The following is a 26,573-nucleotide window of genomic DNA, read 5'->3' as shown; positions in this document are numbered from 1 at the left end:
GGATTAGTATAAATGGGTGGTTGATGGTCGGCACAGACTCGGTGGGCCGAAGGGCCTGTTTCAGTGCTGTATCTCTAAATAAATAAAAAAATAAAATAAATAAAAAAATAAACTTCCGGCCCAGAGGGCCAGCAACTCTGGAGCTTTGGCAGTGTCACTGGGAGAGGTGGCCATTGCTCAGGCAGCAAGGAGAACATGCAGGTGCCTCCATTTTAAGGCACCCTTGGAAGGGTAAGCATTAAATAAATGTTTATATTGGCCATGCAGGCAGAGCTTGGAGGATGGAGGGGAAGCCCCTCCAGTGTCAGTGTTTGGGCCACAAGGGTGTCATTTGCTGTCGGCGGTTCCCTCCCTCGCCATGGAGCAACCCACTCGGAGGCCCCCCCCCCTCCAACCCCCAGGAAGCCACTGGGAGGCTGCCTCCTTGCAGCTGGCAGCCTCCCCATGTGGCGGGGGCCCGTTTCACCACTGGCAACATTAATTGGCTGCCACCTCCATTTGGTGGACAGCCAAGCCACTGTCGTTCCCGCTTCTGGGAAACTTACCTGGCGGGGGACTGCATCAGGGAGCTGTACTGATGCGGTTCCCAGACATTTTACCTACCCCCACCTCCATTTCCACCACTCAGAGGACAGTAAAATTCTGCCAATGTCTTCACACTTTTTGATCTGTTGCAATCATAGTGATGATTTTGCTCACTTTGTTGTTTCTACAGGTGAGTGTGGACATTTTTAAAGGCTTCCCCAACGAGGAGAGCATAGTGAACTACACCTTAAGCCAGGCATATCAGGACAATGTCACAGTGTTTGCCAGTAAGTATTTTATACTTGAAGCTAAGCTTTTGTTGCAATGTAATTGGTTTATAAATGATTATAACAAGAAGCGAATATTCCTTTCCTCCCCATCTTATTGTGGGTATCTGCATTCTTATGAAGGCAATGCTCCTTTACTCCATGACCAGATTCATGCACATCTTACAGATGAAATGGATGGAAGATGTGTTAGGTGACAGGTCAAAACTAATAACAGCAATAAGTGGAGACTCACCATTAATTTTGTTTCCAGAGATCAGTACTAAGCAAAACCCAAGATCAAGCTTGTGTCCCCTTGTTTCATGGCATTGCAGGTTGATGGTCAACCAGATTTCCTGGAGACGATTTGGATTTTTCAGAGAGTTTGGATTATTATACAGAATTATTGAACATATTTTGGAAAAATTAAGTCCCAGTGAATGAGATTGAATGTGGTCTGCTGTTAGGTTCCTACAAGGGACAATATTTGCAGTTGTTTCTCATGTGTGTTAGTGGCAGGGTCATTGTTGACAGTGCTGATAAAGAACAGCAGCCTAGTAATCCAGGCAGAGACTGCAGTGAAGCCTATCTACAATCCCCTTTGGGGCTGACTTCAATTGGTGTGAGATCCATGGGCCCTGAAAATGCACCTGGTTCTCTTGGTTTCCCACTGTAACTACAGTGGGAGACTGGAAGAACGGCTGCAGAATTTGAAGGCTGCAATCTCTTGGTACAATTTCAGATGTAAATCTTTATATTGCTCAGGCTTAACAGTTGAAACAAATAGTTTTTGGGACACGATTCAATTTATGTTGCCCTTCTTAGGGATTACCTATAGACTTATATTTACAACAGAAGTAAATGGGCAAAATCACCTGTGCGTTTATAAATATTAAATTTGGAAGAGCAGATATGGTTACTGATGCTTGCTAGTTGAAATGCCCAATGTGAGGGTTTTGATAGAGCAAGTAGGGAAAAGCTCTTCCCACTGGCAGGAGGGTCAATAACTAGAGGACACAGATTTAAGGTAACTGGCAGAAGAACCAGAGAGGAGATGGGGAGAAACTATTTTGTTCTGATCTGGAACGCATTGCATAAAAGGGTGGTGGAAGCAGATTCAACAGTAACTTTCAAAAGTGAATTGGATAAATACTTGAAGGGGAAAAATTTTGCAGGGCTATAGGGAAAGAGCAGGGGAGTGGGTCTAATTGAATCACTCTTTCAAAGCTGGCACAGGCACGATGGGTTGAACGGCTTACTTCTGTGTTGTAAGATTCTATGATGTGGACGCATTTTGGTCTACCACATGCTGCTTCATTTATATCTAACAGCACTTTTGTATGAATTGGTATTTTCAGAGTGCTTAGCCCCAACATAGATGAGAGTGATGTCAGTGCACTGGTCGCCTGCTTTTAATGTCAGACTGGGAGCTGCTGCCCCAGATGACAGTAAAATAAAAGCAAAATACTGCGGATGCTGGAAATCTGAAATAAAAACAAGAAATGCTGGAAATACTCAGTAGGCCTGGCAGCATCTGTGGAGAGAGAAGCAGAGTTAATGTTTCAGGTTCTCCACAGATGCTGCCAGACCTGCTGAGTATTTCCAGCATTTCTTGTTTTTATTTGCCCCAGATGACAGGTTTGATAGACTATGGTGTGCTATTAGTTGTATTGTCAAATCATAAAAGTGCTCAAACATTGTCTAATGTAAATAGGTGGAGGAGGAGGAGCAAGAATAGTTGGGATTGCCAACTCACTGAAAAATGTATTACCATAGTCTCAGCGCTGGCTCAGATTCTGTCAACTAGAAAAAAAAAACTGGAGAATACACATTAAGGGTTTGACTTGTATGATCAGATGAGTTGGCTATGAACACTTAAGCATCTTACTTCCTCAGGATGGAAAATTAACTCCAATTATTCATCCAGCTCTGGAGTGGTTAGATTCTATATCCTATATTATGTGCTGATTGGACTTCTTTATAACTTGACTGGTGGTTCTATCCGACAGAAATATTTCTTCTTTTACATTGCATTCAGCATGTCTTTTCCATTGAAGACATTCTTTTTCAATCAGGAAGATAAGAAAGGAAAGCTGCAGTTATTCACTCAGCAGTGTCACTTGGAGCTGTTTGAAGTAGAGGTGGACGTGAGTGAGAAAGCAGAGTAGATGAATAATGGCCATATGTTTCCTCCAGCTGACTCAGGATGTGTATAGTTTGCTATGAAGCTATTTTCCAAAGTTAAAATTTATACATTATACATAGTGATGCATTTGTCCACTTGACTGGCTGGAACCCCTGATGTCTGTGTATCCTGGGTTGAAAGTAGATGAGAATTTTCACGTATAGATAGCCATCTGGAATATCAGTCAGTGCTCAGAATAATAGAGACTCAATATCTTAATCATTGCAAACTGATTTACATAACATCGTTAAGCTAATGCATGAGCAATTTTCTTGATTTTAGATATTGCAACATCGTAATGCAAAGACATCACTGAATGTTGTCATAGGGACCTTGTGTGTTCATGGTAACGTTTATCCTGTCATTTAAAAAGTTCTATGACTTTTGGAACCATATAAATGGGCTTGTAGTTCAACATGGGGCTTTGGTGCAGGTTTTCCCTTTTTAAGGTAATGCTTCATCTTTTAAAAAAAAACAACTGTTTGTTTCTTTTCCCTGAATTATATGCCAAGCATATGCTCTTACATCCATGGCCTGTAATGTCAAAGTTTCCGGTCGCAGGTCTCCTCTAATTCTGCTCCAATTACAGCCTCTAGAGCTGCATGAGAGCAGTTTGGGAATGGGTTTCTGTCTGATTTTTCCTCCCTCCCTCCATGTCGGGTAGCCCCAGCCTTACGCTCAGCACTTCCAGTACTGACACAGCCATTCAATGTGGGGACATTATAGGCACCATGAGACACATAAAAGGCAGAAGGTATATGAACTGACAGTTAATGTACAAAGAGATCTGCTAAGTGACAGCCTCAACAGATCAAATGTCACTAGTGTGCCTCCCTGAATGGATTAGCTTAGTGGGTATATTGCCCAGTGTGAAACTGAGCCATACTGACCAGCACGGGCCCAGGTTCAATCCCTTGTGAGCTAACTAATCTTGGCCAGACAATGATGAGGGTGATACAGTTGACCTCAGGACTCCTGTTTTGGGGTGGAACACAGGGGGGAATCAACCAAGATTCTTGCTCTCAATGGCTTTCCAGTCATTCCTTCGAAAAATTTGTTGGGTAGATATTGTGTAAGGGTATGATTAAGCATAACCTTGCTGCCCATGGTCACACAGCTCTGATACACTATGGGCCTTATGGGATCACTTGGTATGTTGGATTCTTGGTGTATGATGATCCTGACTGTCTTGGCTTAAACACAAATGTAACCTTGTAACAATTCGGCCTTTGAGTGGTGGGGGGTGTGCGGGGTGTTACATGGAGTGCGTTGGAGACTATTAGGGAAGGGTAAAGAAATTTTGTACAAAATTTAAGGTAATAAAAAATGAGTATGTAAAATATAGATATTGAATTAACCTTGTGTCAGCTCCTTGAAGTATCCTGGAGATGGAGGGTGGCATTTACCGAGATGATTGTTCTCCAAAGGGTGTATATGTAAAGGAAGCATCAAATGACCTGGAACAAACTGCCTGCTGAATAATGTTCCTTGATATTTCTATTTGCTCTTTGTTCTCCTGCTTTTAGTACAGCTTCTAGCATTTGCCAACTCCTAAGTATCATTTAATTAAATGTTGGAGAAATTGGTGCCAAATATTATCCTCACTAAACATTTGCACACATGAATACCACAGTTAACATTTCAGAACAATTAAATTGAGAACTGAGACCTATTTCTCTTCAGCCTTGGGCTGTTAAATCAGTGCATAAGTGCAATGGGACACAGCACCGTCAGGCAGCCGAGCACTGATTAGAAACAGGACCTAAATTTTATAATCACAGCCACGGGTGAAATCAATAAATAGACCATCCAGAAAATTGTACAGGATTTCACTGAAATAGTTTTTTAAAAACGTGTATTTTTCCTATGAAGATGTAAAATGATATGATCCATATATTTTAACTATGCCCTGGTGATGGGCATGAAGACTTGGGGTCTGCGAGTCACTGTAATTTTCATTCAGCAACAGAAAAATTGGGCTGGATTTTGGAAGCCTGCCAGGCGGGAATGGAGGCAGTCAGGTACGGAATTTCCCAGTGCCAGCCAGTGTGCTGGATTGCTGGCTTCTTCCCACCTCCAGGTCATTTTTAAGAAGGCAGGTCAGGTGGGTGACAGCTACCCGCCCAATTAAAAGTCTTGTTAAGGCCAATGATCAGAAGCTGAATGGAACTTTGCAGTTGGCCTGTGGGCCCCACATTGCATCCGAAGCCTGGCAGATGCCTCGAGGTGGCCTTCTGTTGGTAAACCAGGGGAGCCAGCACTCCAGGATCAATTTGAGACCTCTGCCCCACCCCCCATTCCACCCCCACAGATGCCATACCTACATGACCACAGCTGCAATGCACACAATTGCACACATGGTGGTCCAGCAGCTGTGGCCATTTCTTTTTTTTAAAGTTTGTAAAAGGTGCTGAGAGGGCACCTCCATCTTGAGACCCCTCTCACTCTCCCTCCCTTACCTGCATTGACAGGCTGCAGCTCCTTCCGGAGCCCGCCCGCCCGCCATCCTTAATTTGAGGGCAAGTGCACCCTCTGGCCTTTAATTGGCCATGCCTTTGCAAATGGTTTTGGGCAACTGTTCCTGACACAGCGCGTGCTTGGGATCTGGATTTGATGCCAACGTCGGAGTTCCAAACCCAAATGAAAATTCAGCCCAATGACTTTGTTTCAGTGTTGAAATACAAAAATTTTTAATTTTCTGAACATATTTATTTATTTTATCCCCAAGGTGTGATATTTCAGACTAAGGAGGATGGCACACTGCCCCCTCATGTCATGCTAAAGATCCGCCAAAACTCCAGCTTTACCGAGAAGACCAATGAAATTCGCAGGGCCTACTGGAGACCAGGGCCCAACACTGGCGGGAGATTCTATTTCCTGTACGGATTCGTCTGGATACAAGGTGAGTCCATAGGGACACATGGCGTGACTCAACTGTTGACTGCTCAGTCTTTAATAGCTTTCTTTCCACTTCATCCTTCATCTGTCAGGTTTGAGTCTGACTATGACTCAGCCCTCTTCAACCTGTAGAACTGCCACTGGTTAATGAATGCACTGTTGTGGGGAGCATGATTTCAAACATCAGTGATTTGAAATGCTGTGGGAGAATGATTTCTCTGACAAATGGGGAAAATCCAGATAGGCTAGAAGTGTTGCCCATTTATGCAGCTACCCAATCTCATGTCTCTAGTCAGGATTTTCATACTGCTACTCACGATGTAAAATCTAAGAAGCACACATTGTACACTAAAGATTCCTGCTGATCAGAATCCTTGATTGTTATGCAGAGAATGCATGTTGGAGGGCTGGTGCTTTACAAAAAATAAAGCACTAAGTGCCACTGACTAGATAACTCAAGGTTTGCTGATTGAATCCTTTTGCTACACCCAGTGTTTTTGTGGAGTGATTCATTTGGTGAAACCTGGCGAACTAGTACGGTGTTTGAGAAGCAACTATCAATTGCCAGTTTTTCCTCCTTCCATTTCTCCCTTCCTTTCCTTCCTCCCATCCATTATCTCATCTATTCTTATGTCCTCTGTGTCTGTGTCATATATATCTTCAATTTCTCTCATTATGCCTCCTATTACCTCATGTCAGTATCACTTCAGCCATTTAGCTCTCACCTGGTTTCCATTTTAACACCTTACAGGCCACTCTATTTCTTCTCTTTTTGCTGCTTTTCCACTTCTGTTAGCTCTTTTGATTTGTAAGTTCTGCTTAAGTGTCTACAACTGAGGCTGCCTGACCTGCTGAGTGTTTCCAGCATTTTCTGTTTGAGTTGATGTTCCTGCCTGAAGATGTTCATTTGGTTTAGGTTAAAGCACCAAGTGCTCCACTTGGCCTCCAATACCTCAAGTAGTCATTCTTCATGTATGAGCCTGAGCATTGGAAGTCATCAGGACATCAGGGACCTAATCCAGTCCACATCATTGTGCTTTCTAGCAGGAGTTTGAATCCTGGTTGATTTTGCCCCCTCACCCACCCTCTTGCCCATTCCTATCTCACAGGCATTGACTCCTTTTGCAGTGCCCTTTCTGAGAGCCTGGCATCTTAACTAACTAAGACGGGGGGGAATTTTATGCTCTTCCCCCCCCCCCATGGCGGGTTTAGAGGCGGAGAGAACATAAAATCGGGTGGGATAGTAGTGGGGTGGGTGGGGAGGGGTTTCCCGCCACCTTCCTGCCTCTGCCAAAATTTAGTCCGGGGCGGGAAGGCCTGTGAATGGCCTTTCCACCCCGCCACCAATTGAGGCCCATAACTGGCAATTATTCCCCAATTAAGGGCCTCATCCCGTCATCACCGCAGTTAGCCATGTGGCGGGCAGCCCTGTCACTGCAAACGAAGCATGGCATGAAAATCCGTGTGGCTGCTTCCCGTCTCCTGGTGGGGTCCCTCATTAAAAGGCACTTAGTTCCTGAACAAGGGACCCAGCACTGGGAACTGCGGGGCCCACTGAGAGCCAAACCCCTGCTCTTGCTAGCGACTCCCCTCCCCCATGAACCCCCACCCCTCGCAACCAACCCACCCCACGAGACCCCTCCTGCCCTGACCTATCTGTGGCCTGGGTCAAGCGCCACTCCTGAGATTCGGGTAGATGCTTCTTTGGCAGTAGCCACCATCTCTGCGGTGGCGCTGTCCAGTTGGCCGGCAGCTTTCCGAGAGCAGGACTTTTGGTGCCAGGGTCCTTGATCCCTTTGAAGGCCCACCACTGTTCACTTAAATGCTGGATTGTCACTAGATTCGGCAGGCCTTTTGGAGAAGAGGCAACGTGGGGTTCTCGGCGTCTCTTTTTCTGGATGTTGAGATCCCTGTCGCCAGCGTAAAATCCCAGCTCACTAGTCAAACCTGTAACCTTTCTTGTTGGCATGGGTCAAAATCACAGAAAATAGGTGCCTTTACCCATTGAAACATTTTAATGTATCTGGGAACAGTACTTGGCTGCTTAATCATGATGCGCCAATAAAAGATTGCACTGTTTAAATATAAACCAGCAGTTTTGTATCAGTACCAATTGTGTCAAGAAGGGATCACCTACTTCTCCATCTTAAAATGCTAATTGAGTTGGAAATTAAGCTCAATTCCTTTTGCCATCACTGGGAAATGCTCTCACAGAAAAGGTGTTTAGTTCAGTGGAACATTCGGCCACTTCTATGTATACACTTTGCCATTTATGCAGGTGGCAGCCAACTCTCAATGATGCTTTTTGGGACCTTCTTCAGACTTAATGTACTGTGATCCTTTGCTTGTCTTTTCCTCTATAGATATGATGGAGCGGGCCATTATCAACACATTTGTGGGTCATGATGTGGTAGAGCCTGGAAACTATGTTCAGATGTTTCCCTACCCCTGTTACACTCGGGACGAGTGAGTATTGGGCCAGTCATCACAGCACAGGAGGAGGGGGAATAACATGAAATAAATTGATCCAGACTGGTACTGTGCAGGACTGGGTCAACATCCACGATTAAGTTGGATAAGTGGATGAAGGAAAAAGGGTTGAAGGGATCTGGGGACCAGGTGGGTAAATATGATTAGATCTATTGGCTCACATGGAAAGTAAACATCAACATGGACTAGTTGCGCCAAATGGCCTCTTTCCTTGTTGTAACTTCTATGTGCATAATTTTATTTATTTAGAGATACAACACCGAACCAGGCCCTTTGGCCCACCGAGTCTGTGCCGACCATCAACCATCCATTTATACTAATCCTACATTAATCCCATATTTGCTACCACATCCCCACTATTCCCCTACCTACACTAGGGGCAATTTATAACGGCCAATTTACCTATCAACCTGCAAGGCTTTGGCTGTGGGAGGAAACCGGAGCACCCGGAGAAAACCCACGTGGTCACAGGGAGAACTTGCAAACTCTGCACAGGCAATACCCAGAACTGAACCCAGGTCGCTGGAGCTGTGAGGCTGCGGTGCTAACCACTGCGCCACTGTACAAATCTGTCCTGTTGTCTAAATGAAGACAGAGCTGTAGTCATGAAAAGCAGTTGGATTCATCGTTTGCTGATGCAGCTTCAAGAAATAGGGCTGCATATAGTGACACACATAGGAGTGCATATAGGGCTGGGTTTTCCCATGAGTTTCAGGACCCCGACATTGGGATAAAATGGGGGTTCCAAGTTCCCACTTGCCAACAGTGCACTCACCGGTGTAATCTTCCCAGAGGCAGGCTCCTTATTAGCTGTCCAATTAAGGATGGTGGGTGGGCTCCCAATGTTGCAGGCCCAATCAGAAAACAAGCAGCTCTGGAGCCTCAGCAGCCCCAATGGCAAAGGTGAGCGCTGCTGAGGCAGGACAGGGACTGTGAGGGCACCTCAACATGGAGGTGCCCTCGCTGGCCTGCAACGCAGTAAGATAATATACAGGATGTAGGCCGATAGGTACGTAGGGATGAAGGGGAAACCCTCTGCTGTAGTGGGCTCAGCTGCGAATGTTACATTTCCTGCCAGAGATCGTGTCATTGGGCCATGGAGCCTCGAGCTCCAAAGACTCCCCCCACCCGAGCCTGTTGCAGGGAGCTCACCTTCATTGAAATAGCGGCATTCACACGCAAATTGCCGGCGAGGCCACAAAACCGCTCCTAATTGGGGCCCCCGGTGACGGCAGCCAATCTGGCTCCCTGTCCGTCCCTGAGAAACCTCCCTGGCGGCGGGAATGTGGCTCCCCCCTATTTTCCAGCCTTTCCCGCCTTCACCCCGTGGAAAAATCCAGCCCCACAAAGCCTGGCTAGAATTGAGATGATCAGTCACACCTGGAGACTGCACAGCTGTAGGTTACTGGGATTGATTTTATGCACACAATTTGCATTATGTAACGACCCTCCATTTACTGCATTTTTCTGGAGAAATTATCCTGTCATACTCAGGAGGCTTTGTTTTCTGTAGTTTCAGCCATGAGTTTGGAGACTCTGCTGTTGTTCACAAGTAAATGAAAACTACAAGTCCCACCCTGCCGGCAACTCATTGGCTGACAGTAATGTCGGTGTTCACTTTGTTTACAATAACATTGCCAGTTACCTTCTATACAGAGGCCAGAATTTTATGTCCCCTTCCCCCACAACTCCTCTCCCCTGCCACCCCTCTCAGGAGCAGGCTGGGAGGCGGTGTGGGGGAGGGGAGGAGGCAAAAACCTAGTGGTTGGCGGGGGGAGCCATCATTTCTGTCGCCTACCCATCCCTGTGCTATTTTACCAGAAGTGGGGGAGGTGACAAATGGCCCACCCACCCATCCACCCCAGGCCAATTTTGGTCCATAAGTGACCAATTATTTGCCACTTAAGAGCCTCCTTCTGCCACCACTGGTATCTTACTTCTGCACCTGAGGAAGCCGCTCAGTAATACCTGGTGGCCTCCTTGCAGGCTGGGGTGGGGTGGGGGGGGGCCTCCTGATGGGGCACATAGTGCTCCAGGGATGGCCCTCCAGCAGCAGGGACCGCCCCGCTATACTACCCTCCCCCCGCTCTAGATTCTGACTGTCACCTCCTTCGCCGGGGCCTATCGGCTGGCCCAGGCGAGGCCTGATCCTCAGCTACCTGTTCTGAGGGTGACATCCATCATGGCTTCCCTCGCTGAGTGCAGTCCCAGCAGTGGCCATTGCTCCCAGTGGCGATGCTGGAACTGAGGAGCTGCCTGCCCTCTGATTTGCCGGCAGCACTTGGAAGTGGAACTTCTGCCTGTCTGAGGCAGGAAGTCATGACTGAGGCCAATTAAGGGCTGGGCCGCGCAAAACTGCTGCGTGACTTCCAGGCCTGCTGGAGGTGTGCTCTCCCCATACTTTATAGCTGGTGTGCGGGATCACCACCTCAATGTAAAATTCCAGCCAGAAAGCTGTCGGTGGTCAGAAGTATTGAGATATTTTCTTTGATCTTCGGGCTCCTCTCATTGCTTCTATATGTTGATAGGTACAATGGGACAAATATTGGTTGAAAATTGATCTATATTATATTCATTATTGAAAAGTAATCATTTTTTTAAAAAAGATTGTTTAAACAAAAATATCTTCTCTCCCTTTTTCATCCAGCTTCCTGTTTGTGATCGAGCACATGATGCCCCTCTGTATGGTTATATCGTGGGTATATTCAGTGGCCATGATGATTCAACACATCGTTGCAGAAAAAGAACACAGGCTAAAAGAGGTGAGGTTAGATCGGAGTCGTTTAAGATCTTTCCTGGTGTACCTTCATGGAGCCATAATCCCTTTTTTGGTAAATGTTACTGTGTGAAACACCACATCTATACAAATGTAGCATGGTGTTGACTAATCCTGCATTGTGGTGCAGCCCAGATCAAATGGCTTGAATTGTCAGCACTCTGGAAAATAACCTTGACTGTTTTGGTTCAAGCAGTCAACAAAGTGGCTGGTGGGTTACCAGCACCAAGATAGTTGCAGTCAGACATTTGATACTGAAGACTCCACCTGGCTGTGGATCTTTGTTGTCAGTTATGAAAATGCCAAGGTGACAAGAGTGGCTTCAGGTGGACTTCTGTTTTAGGAGTGTTACTGTTATGAAGTCCACTCACCACACGGAGAGGTTGATGCTGGATCAACTCCACAATATGGAAAGTAGCAAATGCAGCAGAAATTCTATTAATTGAATGATGAGGGGTTGATGGAAGGGGGTCTGTGTTCTTGGTACCAACCGATTTAGCTCCGGAGCCCAAAAACTCCAGATAATATATAGTATAATTCCCATTTTCTTGAAAATCAGTTAGGTACCAAATGCAGATTAGGCTCTTCCTCACAGAGGTTGAAGACAGGAACGTTAAAAGGACCTAGACATTTACAAAGCTTCATTGGGAGAGGACTGATAAAGTTCAGGGGTGACAAATTCGAGGAAAGGATTGCAAACTGTTGTGAGGTAAAAAAATTAACAGCGAGGTACACATGACAATGGAACTCATGCATTCTTGTCCTCTCCCTCACCATCCCCTCCCCAATAATGTCTACGTTCAGTGCTGTTCATAGCTGTTCAACACACAGATCACATGTGGATATGTGTGACATCAATGAGCTTTTGGAAGGTTGAACAGACCTTTGTTCCTGAAGCTTTTGCTGACGCTGAATCGAGTTAATATTTGATTTGTAACCAGTTCATACTTCATAAAGCACCTTTAAAATGAGTTTCAAATTATACCACTATAATTTGTCTTCAAACCCTCTCTAATTTTTAGAATATGTTTTATAATAGTTTTACATCTTGGTTCATAAGTGACCAAACTTGGTTCAAAGTAAATGGCCCAAAGCTCTTATTCTACCAATGGATCTATTTGATCTTGAGCCTGGTGTCTCAAGTCCTTGTGTTTGAACTGAGCCAAGTGTCTACATACTCATTTTTGTATGATCTTATTGCATTCAGATGGTCTATGAACAGACCAATCCACGAATCACCTTAAACGTATCACTGCATCCAACCAATGAGGATGTGAAATGTGACAAGCAAATTTGTTTTGAACTGCTGTTACAATCCTCATTGAAAATCTCAACCCAATCCTCAAGTCCACAACTCTGCCCCCAAATGTAACTATTTACATAGGTGTTATTAATGTCATTGTTGGTCTCAGCTGTGGCTCAGATAGTAGCACTCTTGTCTCTGAATCAGAAGGTTATGGGTTCAAATCTCACTCCAGTGACCTGAATATAAAATCCAGGCTGACACTCCCGTACAGTACCAAAGGAGTGCTGCACTATTTTAGGAACTGTCTGTTGAATAAGATGTTAAACTGAGGCCCCACCTACTCTCTCAGATGGAAGTAAAAAATCCAATGGCACTATTTTGAAGAAGAGGAACAAGTTCTCACCAGTGTCCTCATCAATATTTAGTCCTCAACCAATACCTAAAAACAGATTATCTGGTCATTTATTTCTTTGCTATTTTTGGGACCTTGCTGTGTACAAATTAGCTGGTACGTTTCCTACAATGGTGACTACACTTAAAAAGTACTTAATTAGCTGTAAAGCACTTTAGGACATCCTGAGATTACAAAAACGCTATGTAAATGCATGTCTTTTAGTTAAATAACTGATCAAAGGATCAGTTTCTGCACGGAGAGTCATGCCTCATGCCTTTCATTCTCCTTGGTCACAGTATAGAGTGTTTCACTTTGAGTCACTCATGCACAGGAAAGTTTGCTGCACCTGTCTTCAGCATCATTTCCAGCCATCCCATATCCTAGACTTTATTGCTCCCAGTTTTCTCCTGAATTTCCTGTCTTTAGTGCCCCAGTTGTCAAATGCGAAGTAAGTGACTGCCCACAATACCTCCTCGCTGCGATATCAATACATCACCACTTGGTGCTAATATGCACATTCTTAGAGTAAATTCTACCTTGCCAGTTGACCATGCTCCATTCTCAGTTTCAGCCCAAATGCCAGCTGTAGACCATCCCAATTCATCCCAGCCACACACTGTAGTCCAGCTCCTCTTCACCCTTCCAGCAGCAGTTGCCTCAGTATTCATGATCCACCTGATCTATCAGCTCTTTCTATTAGAGTCATAGAGTTATACAGCACAGAAACAGGCCCTTCGGCCCACCACGTCTGCACCGGCCGCCAAGCCTATCTATTCTAATCCCATTTTCCAGCACTTGGCCCATAGCCTTGTATGCTATGGCATTTCAAGTGCTCATCTGAATGATGATCCTGCTGTTCACAATAGATATATATCCAGGACCAAGCTTTGGGTCTCTGTTCCTTCTGACCATGGGGTTCTATCCTGTCCCTGCCCCCTTCCAATCCGATTCTGTTCTAATCTGACCTTCCTCATCCCTGCTCTCTCCTGGCATAAGTTTCTCTCTCATCCACACGTTTCAGAAAATCATAGAAGCGTAAAACACAGATCATTCGACCTTCTGTTCGAAAGAGCTATCCCATTAGCTCCATTCCCCTGCTTTTCCCTGTAGTCCTGCAAATTTTCTCTTTTCAAGTATACACCCAATTCTCTTTTGAAAGCTGCTATTGAATCTGCTTCCACTGCCTTTTCAAGCAGTGCATTCCAGATCATAACAACTTGCTGTGTAAAAACAATTTTCATCTTTTTTTTAAAGCCAATAATCTTAAATCTGTGTCCGCTGGTTACCTGCCCTCCTGCCAATGGAAACAGTTCATCCCGATTTTCTCCATTAATGTTCCCTCAAATTTCTCTTCGTTGTGCATGGTCCCTTTAAGATTAGCATGGCTGCACATGTGCACATCTTAAAGGGAACATGGGCCATGCACCCATTCAGCTTAGGTGGAACATTGTCCATTATAAACCCTCATCTGGGATAACCTGGATCCCTCTGTCATCTGAATGCTCTTCAGCCAGTCGTGGTAACTTCTACTATGCAGGCTGCCAGTTTGCTGCTGTCACAGACATTAGAAGAAAGTTAAGGGTGCAAATGGAATAAATCAGTGAAACCAAGCATGTGAGAGGTATATCGAGTCAGTGAAAGAGCAGCAACATGGAAGAGACTTCTGTAAAGAAGCAAACAGAGTAATAAAAAGCTTGAGTCTGAGATACACACCACAATCCAGATACACAAAGACAATCACAGAAGCAGACAAAAAGAAATAGAAAGTGGCCCAGTCGACCCTGCAAAGTCCTCCTTACCAACATCTGGGGGCTTGTGCCAAAGTTGGGAGAGCTGTCCCACAGACTAGTCAAGCAACAGCCTGACATAGTCATACTCACAGAATCATACTTTACAGACAATGTCCCAGACACTGCCATCACCATCCCCGGGTATGTCCTGTCCCACCGGCAGGACAGACCCACCAGAGGTGGTGTCAGAGTGGTCTACAGTAGGGAAGGAGTTTCCCTGGGAGTCCTCAACATCGACTCCGGACCCCATGAAGTCTCATGGCATCAGGTCAAACATGGGCAAGGTAACCTCCTACTGATTACCACCTACCGCCCTCCCTCCGCTGATGACTCAGTACTCCTCCATGTTGAACACCACTTAGAGGAAGCACTGAGGGTGGCGAGGGCACAAAATGTACTCTGGGTGGGGGACTTCAATGTTCATCACCAAGAGTGGCTCGGTAGCACCACTACTGACCGAGCTGGCCGAGTCCAAAAGGACAAAGCTGCTAGACTGGGTCTGCGGCAGGTGGTGGGGGAACCAACACGAGGGAAAAGCATACTTGGCCTCGTCCTCACCAATTTGCCTGCCACAGATGCTTCTGTCCATTACAGTATTGGTAGGAGTGACCACCGCACAGTCCTTGCGGAGACGGTCCCGCCTTCACATTGAGGATACCGTCCATCGTGTTGTGTGGCACTATCACTGTGCTAAATGGGATAGACTTTGAACAGATCTAGCAATGCAAAACTGGGCATCCGTGAGGCGCTGTGTGCCATCAGAAGCAGCAGAATTGTACTCAACCACAATCTGTAACCTCATGGCCCGGCATATCCCCCACTCTACCATTACCATCAAGCCAGGAGACCAACCCTGGTTCAATGAAGAGTGCAGGAGGGCATGCCAGGAGCAGCACCAGGCATACCTCAAAATGAGGTGTCAACCTGGTGAAGCTACAACCCAGGACTACCTGCATGCCAAACTGCGTAAGCAGCATGCGATAGACAGAGCTAAGCGATCCCATAACCAACGGATCAGATCTAAGCTGTGCAGTCCTGCCACATCCAGCCATGAATAGTGTTGTCAATTAAACAACTAACTGGAGGAGGTGGCTCCACAAATATCCCCATCCTTAATGATGGGGGAGCCCAGCACATCAGTGCGAAAGATAAGGCTGAAGCATTTGCAACAATCTTCAGCCAGAAGTGCCGAGTGGATGATCCATCTCGGCCCCCTCCCGAAGTCCCCAGCATCACAGATGCCAGACTTCAGTCAATTCGATTCACTCAGCGTGATATCAAGAAACGACTGAAGGCACTGGTTACTGCAAAGGCTATGGGCCCTGACAATATTCCGGCGATAGTACTGAAGACCTGTGCTCCAGAACTTGCCGCACCCCTAGACAAGCTGTTCCACTACAGCTACAACACTAGCATCTACCCTGCAGTGTGGAAAATTGCCCAGGTATGTCCTGTACACAAAAAGCAGGACAAGTCCAACCGGCCAATTACCGCCCCATCAGTCTATTCTCAATCATCAGTAAAGTGATGGAACGTGTCATCAACAGTGCCATCAAGCGGCACTTGCTTAGCAATAACCTGCTCAGTGATGCTCAGTTTGTGTTTCGCCAGGGCCACTCAGCTCCTGACCTCATTACAGCCTTGCTTCAAACATGGACAAAAGAGCTGAACTCAAGAGGTGAGGTGAGAGTGACTGTCCTTGACATCAAGGCAGCATTTGACCGAGTTTGGCATCAAGGAACCCTAGCAAAACTGAGGTCAATGGGAATCAGGGGGAAAACCCTCCGCTGGTTGGAATCATACCTAGCGCAAAGGAAGAGGTCAATTATCTGAGCTCCAGGACATCACTGCAGGAGTTCCTCAGGGTAGTGTCCTAGGTTCAACCATCTTCAGCTGCTTCATCAATGACCTTCCTTCAATCATAAGGTCAGAAGTGGGGATGTTCGCTGATGATTGCACAATGTTCAGCACCATTTGTGACTCCTCAGATACTGAAGCAGTCCGTGTAGAAATGCAGCAAGACCTGGACAATATCCAGGCTTGGGCTGATAAGTGGCAAGTAACATTCGTGCCACACAAGTGCCGGGCAATGACCATCTCCAACAAAAGAGAATCTAACCATCTCCCCTTGCCGTTCAATGGCATTACCATCGCTGAATCCCCCACTATCAACATCCCAGGGGCTACCATTGACCAGAAACTGAACTGGAGTAGCTGTATAAATACCGTGGCTACAAGAGCAGGTCAGAGGCTAGGAATCCTGAGGCGAGTAACTCACCTCCTGACTCCCCAAAGCCTGTCCACCATCTACAAGGCACAAGTCAGGAGTGTGACGGATTACTCTCCACTTGCCTGGATGGGTGCAGCTCCAACAACACTCAAGAAGCTCGACACCATCCAGGACAAATCAGCCCGCTTGATTGGCACAACATCTACAAACATTCACTCCCTCCACCACCGACGCACAGTGGCAGCAGTGTGTACCATCTACAAGATGCACTGCAGCAATGCACCAAGGCTCCTTAGACAGCACCTTCCAAACCCGCGACCTGTACCAACTAGAAGGACAAGGGCAGCAAAATACATGGGAACACCACCACCTGCAAGTTCCCATTCAAGTCACAGACCATCCTGACTTGGAACTATATCGCCGTTCCTTCACTGTCGCTAGGTCAAAATCCTGGAACTCCCTTCCTTACAGCACTATTGGTATACCTACCCCACATGGACCGCAGCGGTTCAAGAAGGCAGCTCACCACCACCTTCTGAAGGGCAATTAGGGATGGGCAATAAATGCTGGCCTGGCCAGTGACGCCCACATCCCATGAATGAATAAAAAAACGGCCAAAAGCCAAGACACAGTTACAGCAGTAGACTGACACGTCTTTTTTTTTTTCTTGAACAATGCCAAGAGAGATCAACTAGCAGTTTATTTTACTTTTAAAATTTAGTTCTTGACGTAAAGGCTATTACAGAACAACAGCTGTCAGAATTAACATTTCATTCATAAACATAGTTCTCCGTTCAGTCTTGACAAAGCCATTAATAAAGAAAAAAATGGTCCAGCTATTCAGCAATGGATGGTTCATTAAGTTTGAACTTATGAAATTGGCTTGAAATAGACATGGAACTACGAAGGGACAGATTTTCCCCAAGTGAGAAACTTGCAGAAACTGAACTGCAGAACTGATGTGAGATATACTTAGAAACGAATCATTGGGTTAAAAGCATGATCGGTTCAATTATAATGGCAAATTAAAATGAGTACAATATGAAAACCATTATGTTTCACCAGGATTAGAATTCCTGAATTATTAAATTAAAGGTTCACATTGAAAAATATCACATATATTAGAGATATTTTGATAAAATGGCCTTCTGTATTTCAAACTTCCAAATCACACAGAATAACAACTCATTCCCAACTAAAGACACCAATTTGTATCATTCTCATTGCAATTTCTGGTCTCAGAAAGCCGCCAAATGGTGATATTGCTGTCCATGCCAAGTAGATGTAGTCTAGATGCAATCTGTATTTTATTATGGAGTGTTTGCATTAAGAGATACTCTTCAATAGTTACTCTTTACCTTATGTAATACAGTTGCACATTCCAACCTGTACTCAACTTCCACTGGAAAATGGTAAAGACTGTGCAATGTTATTAGAGTTGCATATTGCATTGTGTTGTTTATGTCTGCTTGCATTAGAAAGGATAATTCAATCATCATCTGAATCTGGGCTTTTTTTCCAAGTGTTTATATATTCATTTCATACAATTATTACGGACAGTGTTTTAATAAAAGCTAAATTACATCAATGTAATTAAAAAGTCTTTAATCTGCCAGTCACATCAATAAGAACTCCTAATTATGGGAAACAATTTGACTCAGCAAATGCATGTTAGTGATGTTCAGGAAAATGCACTACCTTGGCTATCGGAAAATGTTGGAGTTTTTTTTGGTTTGGTTTTTAACTTCTTGCCCTGAGTCCACACCATTCTCCTTTAGCCGAGAGGGGGAATTGGTTTGGATATTCCATGTTTCTGTGTCTGCAAGGTGATTGGTTAGTGAGTAATTGCTGTTAAGGAATAACTCTAAATAGCTGGGTTAGTAACTAAAGTAAAGAGAAACGTAAGGTCTACAGTTTTTATATAGTAAGTAGTGTTTTTAGGGAATCAAGGTCCCTAGTGTAAATATTCTCTAATTTTGGAGTAATTTAAAGGAATAAATTAAGGGTAAGTCATGGCAGGGCAGCTCGGCAGCGTGGAGTGCTCCTCCTGTGCAATGTGGGGAAGTCAGGGACACTTCCAGTGTCCAGGGCGAACACGTATGCTGGATGTGTCTCCAGCTGCAGCTACTCAAAATCTGCATTTCGGATTTGGAGCAGCGGCTGCAGACACTGTGGAGCATCCACAAGGCTGAAATCATTGTGGGTAGCACATACAGGGAGGTGGTCACACCGAAGGTAAAGACTGCTCAGGCAGAAAGGGATTGGGTGACCACCAGGAAGTGTAGAAGAGCTAGGCAGGTAGTACAGGAGTCCCCTGAGTCCATCTCCCTCTAACAGATTTTCCACTTTGGATACTGTTAGGGGAGATATCTTCTCAGGGGAATGCAGCAAGAGCCAAGTCTGTGGCACCACAGGTGGCTCAGCTGCACAGGATGGGAGGAAAAAGAGTGGAAGAGCTATAGTAATAGGGGATTCTATCATAAGGGGTACAGATAGGCGTTTCTGTGGCCGCAAATGTGGCTCCAGGATGGTATGTTGCCTCCCTGGTGCTAGGGTCACGGCTGTCACACAGCGGCTGCAGGACATTCTGAAGGGGGAGAGTGAACAGTCAGAGGTCATGGTTCACATTGGTACCAACGACATAGGTAGAAAGAGCGATGAGGTCCTGCAACAAGGATTTAGGGAGCCTCGTAGCAGATTAAAAAGCAGGACCTCAAAGGTTGTAATCTCTGGATTACTCCCAGTGCCACGTGCTAGTGAGCATAGGAATAGGGAATAGATAGGTGCTTGACGGACAGCACAGACATGATGGACCAAAGGGCCTGTTTCTGTGCTGTATACCTCTATGACTCTAATCATAGACAGTTTGCGGCAGAGAAAGAAGCAACTTGGCCCATCATGTCTGCGCCAGCTGAAAAAAGAGCCAACCGTCCTATTCCCACTTTCCAGCATTTGGTCCATAGCCCTGCAGGTTACAGCACTTGAGGTGCATATCCAGACACCTTGATAATGAGTTGAGGGTTTCTGCCTCGACTACCCTTACAGGCAATGAATTCTAGAACCCCTGTACCTTCTGGGTGAAAAAACTTTTCCTCATCGCCCCGATAATCTTTAAATCTATGCCCCCTAGTCATTGACCTCTCTGCTAAGGTAAATAGGCCCTCTTGTCCACTCTAACCAGGCCCCTCACAATTTTGTGCATCTTAATCAAACCTTCCCTCAGCCTCCTCTGTTTCAAGAACAAATCCAGCCTATCCATTCTTTCCTCAAAGCTGCATTTTCCCAGTCCTGGCAACATCCTCGTAAATCTCCTCTGTACCTCTCTAGTGCAATTACATCCTTCCTGTAGTTAGGTGACCAGAATTGCACACAGTACTCAAGTTGTGGCCCAGCTAATGGTTTATACAGTTCCAGCATAACCTCCCTGCTCTTATGTTCTATACCTCGTCTAATAAAGGAAAGGATTCCATATGCCTTTTTAATCCCACCTGACCAGTCCATTGATATCTTCCTGCAGTCTACAGCTATTCTCCTCACTGTCAACCACACGTCCAATTTTTGTGTCATCTGCAAACCTCTTGATTATGCCCCCTAAATTTATGTCTAGATTGTTAATATATACCGTAAAAAGCAGGGCATCCAGTACTGAGCCCTGTGGAATGCCACTGGAAACAGCCTTCGAGTTGCAAAAACACCCGTCAACAATTACCCTTTATATCTTACCAATGAGCCAATTTTGTATCCAGCTTGCTACATTTCCCTGGAACCCATGGGCTTTTATTTTTTAACCAGTCTGCCATGTGGGAACTTGTCAAAAGCCTTGCTAAAATCCATGTAGAGCACATCAACTGCACTACCTTCATCTATCTTCCTTGTTACATCTTCAAACAATTCAATCAAGTTAGTCAGACATGATCTTTCCTGAACAAATCTGTGCAGACTATCCTTGAGTAATCCATGCCCATTTAAGTGACAGTTTATGCTGTCTCTCAGAATTGATTCCAATAATTTGCCCACTACTGAGGTTAGACTGACTGGCCTGTAATTATTTGGTCTATCCGTCGCTCCCTTTTTAAACAAAGGTGCAACTTTAGCAGTCCTCCAATCCTCCAGTATCCAGTGAGGATTGGAAAATGATGGTCAGAGCATCCGCTGTTTCCTCCCTGGTTTCTTTTAACAGCTTGGGGTACATTTCATCTGGCTCTGGTGTCCTGTGCTGCACTGTGTAAGTTATCGGAAGATGACCTACTCAGGGTGAAAGGTGATTGTTTTGTTTCTCTTTACGCATCGGAAGTCAGAGGAAGCTCTGTCACAGGCTAACGTGTACCCTGCTCCCTCATTTGTATTCCCAAGTAGTTGGAATCATATAATAAATGATACAGCTCAGAGGAGGCCATTCAGCCCAAAGTGCCAGTGCTGGCTCTTTGAAAGAGCTATCCAATAGTTGTAAATTGTTTTGTTTCAGATTGTTTCTTCTCCTTAAAAGAATTCATGGCTTGTGCTTTGCTGTCATGCTATATACCATTAAGAGCAGCAGCCTAGTTAGGACTTATGTTTTATAATAGAGGATAACTTTGCTCCAATACAGACTGAGGCCCTGTAGAATTATAACATTGTACCATTGAAGGTGAAGTGAAAACCCATGAATGTTGATCATCTAAATAAAACCAGAACGTTACCAGAAACACACAGCAGGTGTGTAAGTGAAAAGACAAGTTTTGGATGCTGGCCAGCCATCAGGATTTGAATCATTTAACCCATCTTTCCCTTTCTGTTGTTAATTGATCAGCGGTGTATTTTCAACATTTTTATACAATTCTGTCTTATATTGTGTTAGCCATATGCTACTCATATGAAGCTCCCGGGCAACCCTCACCCACATCTGCACAACCCATGGCAGATGCTTATACTTGATGTACAAATAGAAAGTTGAAAACTTTCCAGCGTGCGACTGTGCGACCCAGAACAGACCATGAAACATATTATGACTCAATGGCCAACTCACAAATATGAAGGAGACATGATAGACTCTGCTACTTCTGATGCAATTACTGGCTTAACCACCTGAATGTAAAATTCCAGCTGTTACTCTCCATCTGTGTCAGCCATAAGAGAGAGATTGTGTTCCTCAATTTATTAAGGACCTAAATACAAATGACAAGTTTGTGAAGATACCTTTGTAATCGCTCAAAAATCATCTTACAGTTTTGTCCAACATAAATTGCAGATTCAGCAGTAATGTAGCTATGGCAACATTCTGGCAACATGCACTTATTTTGGTAGAAGATGCCTTCCATACACTTATACAATATAGACAAATATACTTTTTGGGTGTATGTTAACTGAACAAACATCTACCACCATTTAGTAGCCAAGGAAGGAAAGGCACTCGGAATGAAAAAGCACTGAAACACAGAATCACAGAATTATTATAGCACAGAAGGAGGCCATTCAGCCCATTGTGTCCACACACAGCTTTTTGTCTAACCATTTAACCAAAAAATGCACACAAACTTTAAAGTGCACATGCATATGTCATGCCAACATGCATATTAAACAATGGCAACTAATACTCATTTTTTTATTTACTGATCAGAAATGCAACTAACCACATCTAGATTCTCAATTAGCTGCATATGCCTGGTGACTGCTATATTGGACAAAACTGTTACAAATAAAATGGGATTCTGTTAAACATGATTTTTGGTACTAGTGAGGAACTGGTGAGTATCAGAGATTTAATCTATCTGTAGTTGAGTTGATCTAACAAGTTGGCTGTTTTCCAATCACCTACCTTCTCCTCCAGGTCATGAAGATGATGGGGTTGAACAATGCTGTCCACTGGGTCGCCTGGTTCATCACAGGCTTTGTGCAGCTCTCCATCTCTGTAACTGCACTGACGGGTATCCTGAAGTATGGCAAAGTCCTGATGCACAGCGATCCCTTTATAATCTGGCTCTTCCTTACAATCTATGGCATAGCTACCATCATGTTCTGGTGAGTACATTAAACAGAGTTAAAGATGACTCAGAGATCAAGGATTGCCATATATCTCGTTCAAAATGTGGAACTGATGGCACTCACCCATCTCACCTGAATCACCCAAGGGCGGTGATTTCCTTTTGTCCATTGTAAATATCCAATTTTGATCAGAATTTCATAAATGTACTGAGTGGCATAGGAATTCATGATGAAAAGGATTTGCCTTAATGTTAGCACTACAGGTTATGTCAGGTTATTAGCTCAATTACTCACTATTTCTATCAGACAATCATAGGTGCAGACCATTCAGCCCCATGAGCCTACACCACCATTCAATGGCTGATTTCCTGAGCTCCACTTCCACACCTTTGCTCCATATCCCGTGATAGCATTGCCTAACAAAAATATATCTATCTCAGTCTTGAAAGTTCTAATTGTCACAGCAATCAAATTCTCCAGAGAGGTAGAGTTCCAAACCTTTACTATCCTAGGTGTAAAAAAGTGCATCCCAACTTCCCTCCTGAATGGCCTAGTGCTAATTTTAAGATTATGTCACCTTAATGTTGATTTCCTCCATCAGAGGAATATTTACACTATCAAATCATTTCAACATTGATCAGATCACCCCTCAATCTCCTATACTCCATAAAATATACACCAAGCAAACTGTGTCAGTTTTGAGAGGCAGGAGATGCCATTAATAACCAGGGCACTTCACTGAGAGTATTATACAGCAACTAAATACATTATAATAACTGATGAATTATTGAAGAAATCAGTGATGATGATAACAGAACTTGATCTGAGTAAATGGTAAATTATAGCCAAATGGATTGACCTTTTGCCTTCCTGATGTCCTGATAACTCTCAATTGGCAGATCTGAGCTTCTTAATTACACTTCATTCTGGTACCTGAGCTCTTCTTGCTAACTTAATTCTTTTCGTTCCCCCCTACATCCTGCACTCCTTTTCTTTCTCCTGAGCCAAGCTCTGATGATAAGGCTGAGATGGGGAAATCACCATGTGGAGATTTGTGGCCATGTTCTGTGGTATGACCTGTTGTTGCTTCAATGCATTGTGTTACTTGGATCTCCTCAGTATGCCTTTACTGTGTAACCTAAAAGTGATGCTTACCTTACGTACTTTGAGAATTTCATTTTCATGCTGATTCTAAGTCAGTGATGTGTAGTTTCATTGGTGGCAAGTACCTAACCCATGTGTATAAGCATGGTTGGTGAGTGAAAGCAGTATATCTGCCTTGGGTAGGGGTAGCAGCTTAACACAATTTTGTCCTTGCCTAATGTCGTGACATTTTCCAGCAGGGATAATTAAGGAATGATGAGGAGAAAAATCTTTGCTGATTTTTTCCCCTTTTTCAAAGCTCAGAGGCTCGGAGATCCATTGCCACTGCTTATACCAGCCATGCTTGTAGTGGACAGCTGTTTACAATAAGCAATTAATAACAGCCATTTGTCAATCACACAGATGTTGGTTACAAAGGCACCACTTATAGTGTATTAAACTGGCTATTAAGGCAGACTCGGCTGTTCAAATAGCTGTTCGTATCTAGTTGAGATGCAGTTACCTTGGCTGTCTAATCCCCTGCTGACATTCACTGTTTGAGAATTGGCTGCTAGACCTGAGTGTTGAATAAGTGAGGTGAAGCTTCTACGCAAAGTAAATTTACAATTACTCCCATCCTGCTCATGCAGCAGACAAACTGTCAAAACTCAACATAGCAGATAAAAACAGTGGACATTGTATCTATTGTCCTCTCTGTTTATTGTCTATCAATTGTGTTTAATGATATGAAGTTTGAGGGCATTAATTGGGGTTTCACTTGAGCACATATAGAGACACTTACTGAAACTATGGAATAGTTGAGTTAGGAGGTGTATGCATATAATGTTCCATTCTGTAAATAAATATAAGACTGCGTAAAGATTGGTTCCAGTACCAACTAGTTTTCTGGATTATATCATCTCCCCCAACCACCCACTTCTGACTGAGTTCAGTTAACTCAATAAGACCAGAGGCTGAATCTGGGACATGTTCAGTCAATATCACTTGGAAGTACCACACTGGGCATTATATTTACTCATTCTGCATAGTTTCTTAGTGGCATACTGGAACAAGTTGTCAATTTTTTTTCCTGAGATAAAATGGAAAGCTGGTCTCATTACTTTTGTTGCACTGACTTCTTCCTTGAACTCTTGCAGTTTCCTGATCTCTGTGGTCTACTCCAAGGCGAAGCTGGCCTCGGCATGTGGTGGGATCATTTATTTCCTCAGCTATGTTCCGTACATGTACGTGGCTATCCGCGAGGAGGTAGCTCATGATAGGATCACGGCATTCGAGAAGTGCATAGCGGTATGTTATTAAATAAAAGTGACATTAATTATTTTTCCTCAACATTGCACTGAATGAGTTTAACATGAAAAAAGTGGATTCAAACGCTCAGTTTTGTACAGTGAGTTAAACCTTTAACCCAACAAAATCTCCTCAGTAGTCTAAGGCCCCTTTTCCACAAATGCAGGTTGAGGCCTGGTAATTGTAGAAAGTCATATGATTATGGGTATCATATTTCAAACGTTAGAAGGCCAGTACACAGGCATTTAGACTTTTTACCCCATGGAGATGTATTGTTGCTGTAAAGGTTTATTAGGATTGAAAAGCAGTAATGATGAGAGCTTTATCCTTTAGGTTAAATTCAACTCACATGAATAAAATGTCGGCACCCCTGTTAAAGGGATCCAAGCCAAACAATGACGAACAAAACTAGATGCAACCTTTTCTGGCTAGTCAGTTTATTCACAGGCTGTAGCATTATACATCGCTGCTTTCTGTTCACCAACTACCCATAAGTCCAACAGGCTCTCTTTATATTCACTTCATATCCTTAATTGAACAGAGCACTTCAGCTGTTTACCTTTAACATAATTAACCATTAACAGCCCCCTCAGCTGGCTGTGTTGGCCCAGCGTGAGGATTTCAGATCCTTTAGATGGTATCCTAATTGGTGCAGGCCAGAATTGATAAAAGGCTGTATAATTCAACATTAAATTGCACTTGGAGAAGCTACAATGAAGGCCTGGAAAATGGATCTCATGCATTGGTGTGGGCATGTTGGTTCTTTAAAGTGAATTCTTATGCTGAATCCATGACCATCATCAAAGCCATTGAAATCCCTCAACCCAGAAGTAATAATGAACTCCTGCCAATAGTGAAACGTCTCTGGCTCCTGGGAGATGTGTGAGGGAAGCTGGAGTGACAGTGCCTCCAATTTCTTTTGGGAAATGTCTGGCACCTTGCATTTGGCATGGCTCAGAGAGGTGCAACTCTGTGACTGAATGGAAAATCAGTTGCAGTTTGTCATTTGTGGAAAATAACATGGTTGTCTCCTACTCAATAAATGTGAAAGCTATTCCTAGTATTTCTCCATGAAGGTTAAATAAAACAATTAAATGGAGTTTTGTGAGGGAAGTGTTGAAGGTCTGGGATTCTGGAAAGCACTTATTAAGAAGATAAAGTTACCATACTTTGACGGGACTGTGGGCCATATTCCTAACATGATGCAACACCAACATTGTACTTAGTCGTCTGAGGCAGAGATTTGAATCATGGCATAATGAAGCTATAAAGACTTTGCATTTGATTTATATAGCAACATTAGATGTGCCCAAGGTGAATTCAGACAGGCATTAACATTTTCTATTGACTACAGATTAGATCCTTCCTACTCCACTAAGTGAACTGGGATAAATTTGCCTTGCTCCTCACTACTAAAAACA

The 26,573-nt window shown here is 44.2% G+C and overlaps 1 protein-coding gene across 4 annotated transcripts in view; it reads left to right on the top strand.

The window, feature by feature from the left end:
* The window catches only part of abca2 (ATP-binding cassette, sub-family A (ABC1), member 2), a 585,325-nt gene that overhangs the window by 387,230 nt on the left and 171,522 nt on the right, over positions 1 to 26,573 (top strand). For all 4 annotated transcript variants that reach the window (XM_068012728.1, XM_068012729.1, XM_068012727.1 and 1 more), the window contains 6 exons: positions 716 to 812; positions 5,705 to 5,878; positions 8,238 to 8,340; positions 11,012 to 11,126; positions 22,607 to 22,797; positions 25,002 to 25,152. In XM_068012728.1, coding sequence (XP_067868829.1) covers positions 716 to 812; positions 5,705 to 5,878; positions 8,238 to 8,340; positions 11,012 to 11,126; positions 22,607 to 22,797; positions 25,002 to 25,152 — 831 coding nt within the window. The remainder of the gene's footprint in view (positions 1 to 715; positions 813 to 5,704; positions 5,879 to 8,237; positions 8,341 to 11,011; positions 11,127 to 22,606; positions 22,798 to 25,001; positions 25,153 to 26,573) is intronic.

This window comes from Heterodontus francisci, chromosome 32, assembly GCF_036365525.1.
Source record: "Heterodontus francisci isolate sHetFra1 chromosome 32, sHetFra1.hap1, whole genome shotgun sequence".
In the NCBI taxonomy this organism is placed as follows: Eukaryota; Metazoa; Chordata; class Chondrichthyes; order Heterodontiformes; family Heterodontidae; genus Heterodontus; species Heterodontus francisci.
This window is presented reverse-complemented; position numbering and strand designations above follow the sequence as displayed.